Source organism: Falco peregrinus, chromosome 2 (assembly GCF_023634155.1).
Source record: "Falco peregrinus isolate bFalPer1 chromosome 2, bFalPer1.pri, whole genome shotgun sequence".
NCBI lineage: Eukaryota > Metazoa > Chordata > Aves > Falconiformes > Falconidae > Falco > Falco peregrinus.
In genome coordinates, this window is record NC_073722.1 from 76,181,900 (window position 1) to 76,196,329 (window position 14,430).

Consider the following 14,430-nt stretch of genomic DNA (forward strand, 5'->3'; position numbering starts at 1 on the left):
TTAACAACTCTCTGTACAGGACAATACTCTGTGAAACTCTTGCTATACGAATTCTGGTTTTAGCAATTAACTTATGCAGCCCTATCATAAAAAAAAGCCCTCAAAACCTCGTGAGTCACCTACCTGCAAGATGTAGTGGTGTTGAATTTCTTCCCTGGGTGTCTCTACAATTGATATTTTCTTGAGTACATAGCTTCTGCACTCGTGCCAGGCACCCCTTCTTGGCAGCATCTAGCAAGGCAGCATCTCCTCGCAATAAATCCTGAATATCTGTGTCTCCTTCTTTCACCAAATCTAGAGGAGTGTTCCCATCTCTATTCTTTTTTGTTGGATCAGCTCCGTGCTGCAAAGAGCAAAGCGGAATGCTACTGTCACAACCGTGAGCAGATCAGCGCGCGTAAGCGTGTCACTATTTTATAGCACAAGCTAGGCAATGGGCGATTTTGACGACCTGCCGTCATGAAGTAGCAACTGTATCGATTAGTAGGCACATGAGAATAAATCCAGGAGGCTGAGGCCTAAAGCACTAGTCTGCAACACAGCTACATGAATCTCAACTCCACAGGCAAGAACAGCTGGCCTCTGCAAGAGCTGCCACTGCTCTACTTGCAACTGAAGTAGGTTCAGGAACATATATCCTGCATATAGCTATACCCTACCGCCACAGCAGGTGCTAAAGAAAAGCCAACTGCAAATACCTTGCCAGCTAATCTTTCCCTTCTCCTGCAAACCAGAGGTGTTTCCTCAGCACACCTTTCTGAGCTGGTGAAACCAGGTCCCAAGTCTCACTAAATGCCACGCTGCTATTGAAAGACACCTGTTTCAGAAGGGAACTAGAAAAATACTCATTTCTACGCTTCCCAATAGGTAACAGCACCATCTTCAGCTGTTTACAGGTCCTGGAAAGCAGTAAAGAAAACATGTTGGTCAGAAAGTGGATTTGGATGACTGCTGGAGTGTATCTGTGCTGATAAAATACACAGATCAGCCAGCGATAAGAACAGAGCACAGCGTGAGGGAAACATATGTCTACATACAGCATACGGAGTGAGTCACGTCCACATCACAGCTTTGTGGGAGGACAGCTCCTTCCCTGTTCACTCTCAGCAGCGGCAGGAAAACAGAAAGATAGATAAGGCAGAGGCAGCTGCTGGCACTAGAGTTCTCTGGCTGGCCCCTTCAGATGAATCAAACGCAGCGGTCTAACCCCTGTCAGCATGCCTACCCCACCATTGCTCACTGGGGACACCGGCAAAGCTGCGTGAGCGTGAGCCACAGGGAATGAGCTAGGCATGGGGGGAGCAGAAGGAATTAACAGCCTTGTGTTTGGAAGCAGTACAGCAAAGCCCAGGGCGTAAAGGGTAAACAGCAAGGGACAGAGTATTGATTACACAGAACCAGTTCCACATCTGTGGGGCTTCTGTGAAGAGAGCATTCTTTGCACAAAACCTTTTAAACTGCAATCACTTCTCCAAGATATGACCTTAGATACCTTAATTTAAAACTCACAAAAACTGGAACTGTTCAGATAGTCTCCGGAATATCTAAATGAAGAGGCAGTGCCTTCTGAGACCCCTTCAAAGGCACAGAAACAAAATGAAGGAGGTAATTTTAAAGAAAGGTGATGAAAAAAAGAAGGTCTCTCCAAAATGCCTGTACATTTTTGCTTCTTCCTCCAAGCAGACCAGGATAGAAAGAGTGCAAGTCAGGAGTTGTCAAGCTCAACACCCATGGCTCAGCAGAACTGACAGCACTGCCAGCTGGCATAAGAGACACAGCAAGAGAAGCTGTGAGCAAACTGCAGTGTGAGCACATATCCACGGACACCCAGAGCCTCTACAAAACTGTGTCACCTTATGGGCCTATTTAGCTCTTGTGCAAGAGTATTTCAAAAAGACAGATTTCAGCCCTTTCCTATTTCCTGTTGTATGTCCATTCAGGATGGATGCAAAAAATGGCTACATTCCCAGTGGAATGATCAGAAAACTCCACAAACCTCCGGTGTCTATAAAGTAACAGCGTGCTTGAAAGATTACGAGTGCCTCTATAGCTTGAGCTAATATCTGTATTCAGGCATCACTACCAGGGCCATCATCATGCCTACTCTATAGACATGTCTGAACATCTTCTGGTTTCTACTGCAGATGTGTTTTGAACTGATGTGCTACCCCCTCTGAATGCTTTTTTGGTAATCAAGTGAAATAATAAGATAGGAGGGAAACAGCAGGGCTTTGCAGCAGCAAATTAAGAGAAGTGGACAGGGAAAAGCCTCATAACTTTTTAAGACTATCCATATTCTGATTTATTTTAAATGTTGTGCTTCAGCGGGACGTGAAGTAGGCAAGGCTAGAACAGGAAATCGGATTGGCAAGAAATTTCCCTCTAGCACAGCAGGATATGACCTTATGTCAAGAAGTCTCTCAAACTCATGTTTCTTACTGGAAACATGCTGGCATTACCTCATGCTTTTTACAGGTTCTTCCACTAATTATAATGAATATTTATTCCACAGTATATAAGCATTTTCTCCAGGCACTTGAAAAATTATACATTAATATAACAGTTTTAAATTTCTAACATGCCAGACCCATTTAGGATCCACCCTCAGTTATTGCTCTGTAACACACTCCTGTGTAAGTATTTACAAAGGTTTACCTAACTGTAGTAGCTGTTCCAGAAAGATATGAATAGGATAAGGTGGGTTTTTTAGTATTTTTACACAAATCCAGCTGCTTTTTCCAGTTGGAGAGTCTTGTTCTACTTGGCTAATAGTATTAACACACATACTGGAAAAAGTAATGATTCTTTGTAAGTGAACTGACATTACACAAGAAATCATCTGACAACTGTAAAAGGAAAATAGATTCAAAGGCACCATAAAGAATTCACTGAATGCAATTAACTTTGCATTAATTAATCTTCAGCAAAACCAAACATATACACATGTAAAGACACATCTGAACTCCAGCACATACTTTTAAAAGCAGCTTGCAGATTTCGTATTTTCCTTTTGCTGCTGCTTCATGTAGAGGAGTGAATTTCCACAGGTCTGCCACGTTGACAGAAGCACCGTGCCTCACTAAGAGTTCAGCTACTTCGTAGTGTCCGTAAGAACAAGCATTGTGCAGGGGTACTAAGCCACTAATCAAAGAGAAAGTATTAATAGCTACAGAAAATAAAATCCAATATGCAATCATACAAAGTTCCAGTAGATAAAACTCCCACTTTCACCAGACATTATTGGTATCTTTCAGCCTTTCCAATTTTCACGGCTTTATTTCCCTGCTATTAAAACATCAATGAAAACTTCAGTTCACATCCAGGAGACTTTTAAATGCTTAGCAAGCACCAATGGTACTACTTCCAAAAGCAAGTAACTTCAATGCTGTTAGCAGTAGCCAAAAACTAAATTGTAAAAATCACTGACGGTCTGACTTTGCATATTTGAGTGTACATTTCAGAAAAGGTGTAATACTAGACAATGGGTTTGAAGTACAGTTATTAGTAAGCACTGCACACCTGATAGATACCGAAGGATACCCAAACATTTCTCTCAGGGGGAGCCTGAAAATTCAGTATCAGAAATGTTTTAGCATTGAAAATGAATTATCTCCCACCCTAAACCAATATATTGGAGTGAAGGATCAAAGATAATCATGCTATCCTGCATGACTGCTTTGCAAATAATGAAAAACCTGTAACTAGTTTGTACCATTTCACTGAATAAATAACTAACTTAATAATTAACAAACTTAGAAAAATGACCAGAGATAACCCTGGTATTTTACCCCATGCAATTCAAAACTAATTTTAGATCTTAAAGGCTGCTTTTAAGCACAAAGTCTCCAAAATGGGCAAGAGGAGGAGGAAAAGAAAGATCATGTATTACAGTGCCAGATACATACTTGACAACGGCTTTGCCAGAAAGCTAAGTATGCTTTAATGGCCTATAATCTCCCTACAGTGATGTCAGGAACAATGCAGAACAAAAAGAAGGAAAAGAGAAAAGTTTTCAAGAGAAAAAACATAATGGCTACTGAAATCTGAAACGTAATGAACAGAGGGGGGTAGAAGTCTCACACTAATGGAAAACATCAGAGTGTATCATGGAATGAAACGTACCCTTTATCTTTAGCATGCACATCTGCCCCATGGTGCAACAGATACTCCACCACTGATACACGGTTATATCCTGCAGCAAAGTGCAGTGGTGTTGAATGACGGCCTTCCAAATCTCTACAATTCACATTCTGAGGGCTGCAAAGTTGCTGCAAAAACAAAAGAAGAAACCAAAATTCTAGCATGGAACTAAACCAAGTAACACACACACAGACACACCCACCCCAAACCAAACACAACCACAACAACAGCAACACAAAAGAAAAGCCCCAAAATACCACCTCCAAACATCCCAGCACAAAACTTGATCCATTTACTATTATATACAAATGAAGTTAGGTTTCGGGAAATCATCTTCCTCTTAGGCAAAGTTAAAAAAACAGCTGCTCTGAATTTATGGCTGAAAGTACTTCTATAACTAACAATTTAAATGATGGAAGCAGTACGAAGACATTCCTAATGTATTAGAAAGGGTGAGCCTCTCTATCATCAAGCACCAGGTTCAAAGCCACGTAACTTTCTCCAGACATTACCATTTCCAGCTTATGTTGCCTTCAGAAATCTAGAAATATTGAGCTTGGCAGTCAAAGGAGCTACTGGTGCCCAAAACTGCTGCTGTTTGAATATGAATAGGTATGATGTTGGAGTTCAAGGTGAGAATGCACGCAGAATGGTCTACCTCTCGGCTATTTTGCCTACAGACCAAGCCTGAAAGACAAGATCAAACCTTCCCATGATGCTGGGATTCCATGGCCTGACCCTTCACCTTCAGATTAAGGATGGCTTAAAATGTGACATATGCTACCTGTTAACAGTTTTGTTTGCATGCCTTCTGATTGACTCATGCACCTGAAGCTTGTTTCTACTAAACCGTTACTCTGAGGATCACAGCATCTGCTTCAAAGAATTATGGCTGCATCTGTGTCCACTGAAGACATGGCTATGTGAAGGACTGGGAGAACAAACAGCCAAAAACTCAAGCGAAACACCTCAGCACATCTTAATGCACTAGCTTCTAGAAAGAAGAAGGAGAAAAAAAGAAAAAAAAAAAAAAAAGAAGAAAGAGATTTGCCTTCCCATTTCTTATGATTTACCATCCACTGGGCACCACTTCCACAAGTCTTGTAGCAAAGGCTTCCACAAGCCTTGCACAGCAAGGCAAAATGGAAAGTTAACATGAATTGCTCAAACCTACCTTCACAGTTTCCAAGTCTCCAGCTTTGGATGCTTCTAACAACCGGTAATCCACATCGGATGTGCGCACAGGTGTACTTTCTAAACAAGGAAAAAGATGGTTTAGGATTACTTAGTATTATTATATTAACTTGTGTCCAGCGTATTTTCCAAATCTGTGTGTGTTGTCATTTGTGAAAACACAGCTGGAGTTGTGATGTTCAAGTTCATATTGCCTGAACCGCTGAATGAAGAGCCTTAGTTTCAGTGTGCACCAGCCAGATTTAGACTCTAGAGCTGACATTATTCTGCCAAATGGAATTTCACTGCTTTGTTAATCCTACTGTACGGTAAAAATTACATTTTAAGAAACCTACATGCACCCTGGGACAAAATCAAAGTTTTGCTGAAGATTAAAAGCACTTTTCTCAACAATTTCATCAAACTGTATGAGGTGCCAGTGCACAGCCAGGGTTAAATGTGCCCAATTCTGCAGTGAATTAACAGCCTTCGCACTCTGCACTTGGGATGTGTCTCATACTACTAAGCAGTGACAAGGGGATGGGATTTTTAAGACGGCCCTGACCACATGGTGACTGCCTGCTTTATGATGCTCCAGCTGTGTACTGCATTTCATAGCAACTGTCCCTAGTTGCAGACATGGGGTGGTTAAAAATAGAATCCGAAAGATGACATAGTGATTAAAAGGAGATCTTTAGAGAGACACCATTTTTCCTCTTTAAATTAAGAATGACAAGTTTTGGCCTCAAAACTTTTCTTTTTAACCACGCTTCTCATCAGAAACATGGCTGTGAGAAAGCAAGCATGCTCCGAGGGAAGTAGTAGTAGTGGCTGGAAAGAAGCAGTGGATTAGTTGTCCCTACAGCTCTTCAGTCTTGCTCAAAAGGGACCTGAAAAGGCAGTCTTGATCACTTCTTTGTTCATACAAACTACTTTCTCTTGTAGAAGCCACTCCTCTCAAGTTCAAGGATTTATGGAACAGATGTTTTGGCAGCATGTTGCCTGATCAGCTGTCCTGAGTTCGGACGGAAATGACTGCCTAGTGCAAAACAAATGGGGCAAGAGGAACTCGGGAGTTGCAATCCTCTGTAAGAATGCTGTTAAGAAAGTCAGAGTGTTACAGCAGGCTAAACTCATTCTAGATGGGCATGCAAATTTATCAAAAAGTGGGTACACTTCAAAACAGTCCTTCCTTGCACTGCTGTAAAATGCCTCTCTCCTTTTTTTCACCTGTTTTAAGGCATCATTGTTGAAAACGCTGAAGGAAATGGAGCTTCAAGCTATCACAGGCCTTCTCATCTGTTTGGGTATCTGCCTTTCTTTGACTACATGCAGATCCCACTGAAAGATGCATTACTTGCTCTGTAGTAGCTATTGATGCAATTCTCCCTACTCGCAAAAATTCAAATGTAACATGAGGATATGCGAACCCTCAAGCACATACATGAAAAACAGTGGCATCCTCTTCAAACATCTATTCATCTTTTTAATGCAAGATATAAACAAACTTATCAACAGTATTCAGAGCATTTTCACAATAAAATCTTTGCTGGAGGAGCAAGATATTTGAAGTAAAAGTTCAAACAGTTTAGCAGTTATCAGTATTTTTCTGCCAATAACGCTCTGCTTGTGACTGCTGAAGTATGGAGTACCAAACAGGGTAGCTCATGAGAGGAAAAAGGTTTCTCACATGTTCAGCAATAATCCAGTTGCCTTGAGACTTGTTATCAAAAACCCCCAGCTTCCCACATCCATCCTCCTACAATCTCCCTGTGCAGCAGCATGCTCTAAATCCACAAGATGTTTATTTTCTTCACGATTTGCACAAAGTCATTGAATTGAGCAGGGATTTGTTTTGCTTTGCTGTGGGGTTTTTTTGTAGGTTGTTTTTTTTTTTTACCCTGAAAAGCATCACACTGCAGATGTGCACACATGATGGAGGTAGAGAGGGGTGAGAAAACTACTCTGAGCCTCTTGCACTGAAAAAGAAGATCTACAACTGTAAAGGGAGAAGCTGAAGTTCAAATGCACAAACCTTTATTTTTACCCACCACTTAGAATCTGTTGCACTGCTTCATTTCCCATCTGTGCTGCTGTGAAGCCTTGTAAAGAGATGATGGAGGGATCAGAGCCATAATTCAGCAAGAGCCGGCAGGTCTGCAAGTGACCTGCTAATGCAGCCCTGTGCAAAGCTGTTTGACCAAGTGTGTCCAGTGCATTCATCTGCAAAATCAGCAGCAATATAAAATAAAGCATTATTATAATTAAAAGCCTGCACGTGTCAGTGCTCTTAATAAGAGCAATAACAAGAATTTTCCAGCATACAAATTCATCTATTAATCCCTCTGCATTGCAACTAAACAAAACTAAATGACAAAACTGGTCAACATTCCAACGTAAAGACAATTTACTGCAGACACTTTCCTGTCTTTTAACAATGTAGGTTATTTGCTTGCATGCCTAAGAGACAACACAGGATCCCCCAAACCATACATAAAATAGCGATCAAACTTTTGACAAAGATCAACCTTGTGGCAAGAAAAGCAAAACTCTCACAGAAGAGCAGAAAGAGGTAAATAATTAACCAAACAGTTCTAAAATCTTCCAGCTTTAAGTAAATTACCATCTGTCATCCTCGGAAAGGGAATTAACTCAATTTTACTTACTACCAAGAATTAAAGCAAAACAAAGATGTCAGATTTGGAGTTTGGGGGGGGCGGGGGTGTTGGATACAAACAGTCAATTTTCTCCTCATTTTTTGTACTCTTACAGAAATGTTAAGTATAACTGGATATAATTCTACTCAATACAAGACTGTATAAACAGGCAAAATGGAGTTTGCTTTCAAAGAGTATGATATAATGGAAACCCATCTGTCTGTCAGGATCGAACAGAGTATCTAAATAACTAGAAGCATCTCCACAGGTTCACTATCAGAGAACAGAAGAGAATAATAGAGAGCTTTAAAAAGAAAAAACCTTCATGAAAATAACCTTTCAATAAGATACTCCGTACCTAGCAGCGATTCATGACAAATTTATATGCAAATATCCAACAGCTTTTTTTTTACTGCTTTATGAAATACAGAACTGCTCAATATTCTCTGCAAGCAACTCAGAACCTGTTATCTGTTTCCAAGCCTACAGATTGCAGGCTGTGAACTGCATGCGTAACAGACGCTGTTACTGTAAAAACCCACCCTTTTACCTTCTCATAATCTTTGTGGTGGCAGTGAACAAAGGTTTTGCTTGTTATTTCCCACCTGAAATGCAGCCTGCAAATCCTACTACCTTTCCATGAAAACTACTGAAAAAACTTTTTGGGTAAGACACATACGCTGTAACTAAATGAAATTTAATTAGGGTAACTATGTAGAAAATACCTACTACTAGATAGGGTGAAAAATAATTAAGTAAAATAGCTGCAATGCAACAAAACATCAAGCCACAGGAAAGAACAAAGAACCACCACATAAATAAGTGCAGCATGATTTGATAATGCCTAAATTTTTTCTATATCCCTGAACAATCCTACAGACTGATAAAGCAGGAATTTCTCAGATTACAAACCTCTCTTGCAGGAAGATGTAAAGGAGAACAGTTCTGCTTTCTTCTAACCGTACTCAGGCTCATGCCACTCCAACGGGATTTCCCTAGAAGTTTTGTTTTAAAAAAACCACTTTCTGCTATCATAAATATTAACTAGATGGTGAACGTCCCAAATCCATCATTTTGTTCAGATGACGATCCTAATCTGTTTCAGGACACCAGATACCTTTCACCACTGATAAGGACACAGAGAAAAGCAGAAGTCTGAGGCTATACAGGTTTAGTGATGGTATAGGCAGAACGAAATGAGACTTATGGATTCTGGAAGTAGCTGATAAGATTCTGTTTGCCCAAGAAAGAGAATCATAACTAATGTCTTCTGTAACACTGAATTCCTGTGTTAAACAGGCCAGTACTGAACAAACTATTGAAGAACAGCAGGGAGGCATTCACAATTCCATACTGACTATGTACCTGGAAAAAATGTTAATATTCATTTGGAAAGAACACTGTCAGTGTCATCAGATCCATCATCTCATATGTCTTATGCAGGTCTCCTTTCACCTCCGAATCATTATCTGTGCCAACAATCAATACTTGTGGCAGAAGAATGCCAGCCATTTGAAGAACTGCCTGCTTACTTCTGGGAGAGGCTGTAACTGACAGAGGGATATAGGCACCAAATACGGCTGCTCCTCTTCTCAGAAGCAGAAATAGGTTTTGCAGGGCAATTTCACAGGGAATATGTTCACTTTGAGGCAAATCTGCTCTCACCAATCAAGCAGCACTTGTCTAAAACCAGCCCAAGAACGTACTGCACTAAGGCTGAAAGCCACAGGATTTATTTCCAAATGAAAATCAATTTGAGCACGACAAACTGAAATACAAACTGAGGTTAAACTCTCAAAAATCAGAACCTGGTAAGACATATGCCTGGGTTAACCACTGCTCAATACTAGGTCTAAAAACACATGCCCTTTCAAATTCAAAGCTAAAGTTTAAACTCTGTCTGACAAAATGTAGAACATCCAAGGTGTGCTGCCTTATTGGTGTGGTGAGAATGCAGATTGTTCCTAGCTGCACTAACAAAAAAAAAAAAAAAAAAAAAAAAAAAAGATAAATATTCAATTGGTCCCCTTTATAAGGGGTCTGAAACTAGAAGGCTGCAGCTCTGAATTACTTTACAGCCAAGTTTTCTGCAAGGAGTTTAAAATGACAGATTTGATGGCTTTTTTTTTTTTTTTTAATTTTATTCCACAGCACACTGGCTCTGGCTTCTTCACCTTTTAGTATGAAAGCAGTCACTCTACTGCTCAAACCGCAACCTAAAAGCAGAATGCAGTTATCAATTGAAAAGTATTTTTAAGGTTTTTCACGAAACGATATCATCCTATACAGTATTTCCCAATAAAGATTTCTTTCTGTTCTTTCCTTTTTCCTATCCTGGATAGATGCTGTAGAGAAACAGAAATCGTCATGTACCATCAGACACTGAAAAGATTTTTCCTCCCTGCACTCACGCTGTCTTGGAGCAGCCCACATCTACCGCAATACTCCTTTGGCTGCCAGTCACTTGTGGCAGGTCAACAGCTGGGACCTGTTAAAGAAACTTTTTTTGCAAGATTTCCTAAGCATAGCAGCTTTCTGTTACTATCAAATGCCCTTAAATATCCTCCTACTCCTTGATACTACAGCAGCACAAAATGCAATAGCTTCCAAGCACTTTGATTTTTGTTCTAAAAGAGGTACATTCTAAAACACACACATGAAACTCATACTCTGCCAGCAGTTCCAGCATCATATCCTTCCCTGCAATGCAAGTGTTCTAACTGCTCTCCTGCTGCATTTATTCTCAAGGCAACTTGCAGTAGGTCGTATGACTTTGTGCATCACTAACAATAAACATGATAGGAGCGAAGAGGTGCTGGTGGCAACTTCAAGCTCTGTCAGAAGAAAAAAAAACCAAACAGAAAATAGGTCTAGTTTCACTCTGAAAGCTCCTACATGATCCAGCCATATGTTCCACAGTTGTCCCTTTGCATAGAAGCTTAAGATTAATGTCACTACGTTTGGTTGTCTAAGCAGTGAGAAAAGTTGAACCACGCAATTGCAACAGATCATACAGTTCTTCGTGTTGCCCACCACCACGGTCCAGAACCTGCTGCATTTCTGAAAGGATATTTCATTTTTCAATGCTTATTCTTTCCTGAGAAAATCATATATCTACCTGGAATGTTGGAAGCAAATGCATCACACAAGAAGGTTATTCACAACCATTTGAGTCTGTAGTGTGGACCTGGAGAAATGGTGATTATTTTCAAATCCATGATCACAAAAGGCTGGCAACATGCTACTCAGAAATAATTGTATTATGCAAAGATCATAAAGCAAGATCCTTTTAGCAGAGCAGAACAAAGACATTTCTGCTCCCATCGTCAATAGGGACACTATCTGTCTAACATGACCTTAGAAAGGCTCATTTTCCCTTGCAGAAGAACAGCTTCAACAGTATGCTTTAGAAACTTAACACAGTTCAACAGCATTCACGACATCTCTACACTTGCCCAAGATACCAGTGAAGTTGCATGCTTGCAGGTCTGTCATTCCAACAGTCATTCCAGTTCAGAAAAGACTTTAATCCTTCCCTTCTGCACTGCTAGAAAGCAGATTGTCTTTCTGAACATATTAAATTTCCCATGTATCTGTAAATTCAGACAAGGAGCTAGTTATAAGAGGTATCCAACTATCCAGCAATACAACAGAACAGGATGAAAGCCACTTTTCCAGTAGTTCACCACCTTCAAATTATTTTCTTCTTAAACAAAGGATTTTGACCATTTTCAAAGATACAACAGTGGTATTTGAAGATTTGCTCATGGGTCTAATAAAAAAAAAAAGTTTAAGTTTGAGGATTCTTTAAAAGATGCTCCACTTTTATTTCTCCTAAGATACTTTGAGGATATTCAACATCAAATAAGCAGTGGCATGAAAATGCTGTTTCACGCTGCAGTTCAGACAAATAAGTAAAAACTGGGTATGGCATTTAAACCCAGAGATATTTATGATCAACAGTCTTGAAGAAAATTTTAAGAAACCCAAAGGTTTCTCACCTGTACTTTAGATGTATAGCTGACACTCAACTGCAAACTCAGGTAACAAGCTAATGAAAATATCTTCGCTAACCATGGAGTATTGCTTAGACAGAACATGCTGACGTGCAAGTGATAGGCACCAAGGACTACTTCACAGTTTAAATTACAAATCTAGTCTGTGTTGTCAGGAAGGGCCAGCAAAGCACACCAAAATAAACAATTTCTGTATATGGCTTAACTCATGCCAATGCTAATTGTCTTAGATATATTTCTGTTAAGTAAATTTTAATCAAGCACAGGTTATTCAAGCGGTCCTTCACTGTTTATTATAATATAACATACATTTACACAGTGATAAAATTAAGGATAATTAAATCCAGCTCCAAGACCACAAGCCACTTTTTGTTCATGCCAAGCAAATTCCCTAAGGCATGCTTCAGGCCATTTCGCAAACCAAGCAAAGCCTACTCAAACCTAGGTACTTCATGTTACCTCACTTTTGTTGTCTGACACAGATCACGGCTGCTCCTCGTGAAAACAGCACTTTCCTCTCTGCTACTAAAACTATCACAAATGATTTTACATCTACAAAACTTTACATGGCTTTGTCTCCTAAATCCGTTACTGGATTATTATTATTATTATTTTTGTGGATCAGCTGTCTGCCTTTCGGCACTGTATTTCAGAAGAATAAAGTTCCACTTTCTTTGAAGCCCCAGTTACTCATCTTTTTCAAATTGTTACTCTCCTTATAATCAGTAGTGGTTTCCAGAAGGTAGATTAAAGCTGACTTATAGAGTACCTTCCCTTTGACAGAAGACATGGTTGCAAAGTAAAGAAAATATGGTCGGTGTCATCCATCCACACTTCAGTAAGCATTTGATATGGGACTACACAGGATATTTTTATGTATTTTATATGGAAAAATAGAGATTAGTTGAAGAACTGAACGTATTGAAAGAAGGAGGGCTGCTCAGGGATCAGCTGTGGGATAATTTTGTTTTAATATATTTTCATTATGATGTTGGCACAGGAGAACTGTGTTGAAGGGCATGAGCAAGAAAAAAATCAAGATTCTGTGTGTACTACAAGACTACAGAAAGGGTCTGAGTACTACTGTGTCCTGTTTATTAAAAAGGCAGACACAATCCCAGTATACTTTAGTCCAGAATTTACATTAGAGATATGGAAGTGCCATCGTGTACGTTGGTGGGGGAATTAATTCTGCTGTCATTGCCTGAGCTCCAAGATTTCCTCTGGTGCTAGTAAAGTGAAGGGTTATAAGGATTGATTAGGAAATGGCAATGTTCCCTTATGGGGAAGATTAAGTGTTTGAGGCTTTTAGCCTACCAAAACAAAGGCTAAGAAGAATCTTTTCACTGCAAATACCTCAGCAAAGGAAGCATCAAAATGGAAAAGAGGTGTTTAAATTGCAGGAGAGTGCTGATCGAAGAACAAATGGATATTCAACTGAGAGGCTGCTATTGCAGGGAGAACTAGATTCACCAGTTCAGGAAAACTCTCTCTTGTAAAATACGACTAGTCAGGATCAAAGAGCTTAGTACATCTGACTACGTCATATGAAGTAACTAAAATTCAAAACACACAAAGAGTAAACAGGAAGAAAAAGCTTCTAGAAAAACAACAAATGGGCGTGTATGTGTGTGAAAAACCTGTATCATGCTTCAGCAATTAAAGCTGCCATGTCCTGATAATCCAAAACAAAGAAATGGCAATGTTGAGTGTCTGATGAACTAAATGCCTACAGTCAAAGCATGAGCAAGAGGTCAAATGATAATACACAAGCAAGACAGAGTGATTAACTATACCTAGTTAACTAATTAATACTCTAGAGCATATCCCATCTGGGAACTTCAAAGTGCTTCATAAGCCTTAATGACCTATCTCTCTTGAAGAACCATGATTGCATTACTCACTGTTTTACAGCTAAGGAACTTTGGATACTGATAAAGAAGAACCTGATCCATTGCGGTATGGAAATACGTGCTTAATTTTAACTACGAGTGGTCTCCTGCCATGCAACTTAAGCGCTTTGCTAGATCACAAATGTGAACGACTATCCTCAGAATAACATAGCATGCATACACCAGGATACGAACAAAAAATGAGTTTTAACGATTACCATGTACCTCTATTTGCATACTGTCAGTAGAAAAAACAACCAAATACACCACTCAATCATTCTGTAGATAACTGTGGGCCACTCATAACCATCACTCAGTCCACAAGTGACTCAGATCATGATTTAGGAACCCCTGCTTCAGGATATAGAAGAACCACAAGCTATCATCAGAATGTGCTACTGACACAAACTATAAAATTGGGCCATTCCAGTAAGGATGACAGCTTTGAGCTTACTCCTAACCTGGCTACACAGAGCTAGATTTTCAAGGGAGCATTAACTTAAATACCTACAGTATAGCAGCAAGCTTTCCAGACACCCTCAGCACACAGAA

General features: G+C 39.8%; 1 protein-coding gene across 3 annotated transcripts in view; it reads right to left on the minus strand.

Moving 5' to 3' along the window:
* The window catches only part of TNKS (tankyrase), a 141,175-nt gene that overhangs the window by 20,407 nt on the left and 106,338 nt on the right, over positions 1-14,430 (minus strand). For all 3 annotated transcript variants that reach the window (XM_055794475.1, XM_027779937.2, XM_055794477.1), the window contains exons 12-16: positions 7,365-7,536; positions 5,315-5,394; positions 4,123-4,268; positions 2,976-3,141; positions 124-343 (exon numbers count right to left, since the gene is read on the minus strand). In XM_055794475.1, the coding sequence (XP_055650450.1) occupies positions 124-343; positions 2,976-3,141; positions 4,123-4,268; positions 5,315-5,394; positions 7,365-7,536 (784 nt within the window). The remainder of the gene's footprint in view (positions 1-123; positions 344-2,975; positions 3,142-4,122; positions 4,269-5,314; positions 5,395-7,364; positions 7,537-14,430) is intronic.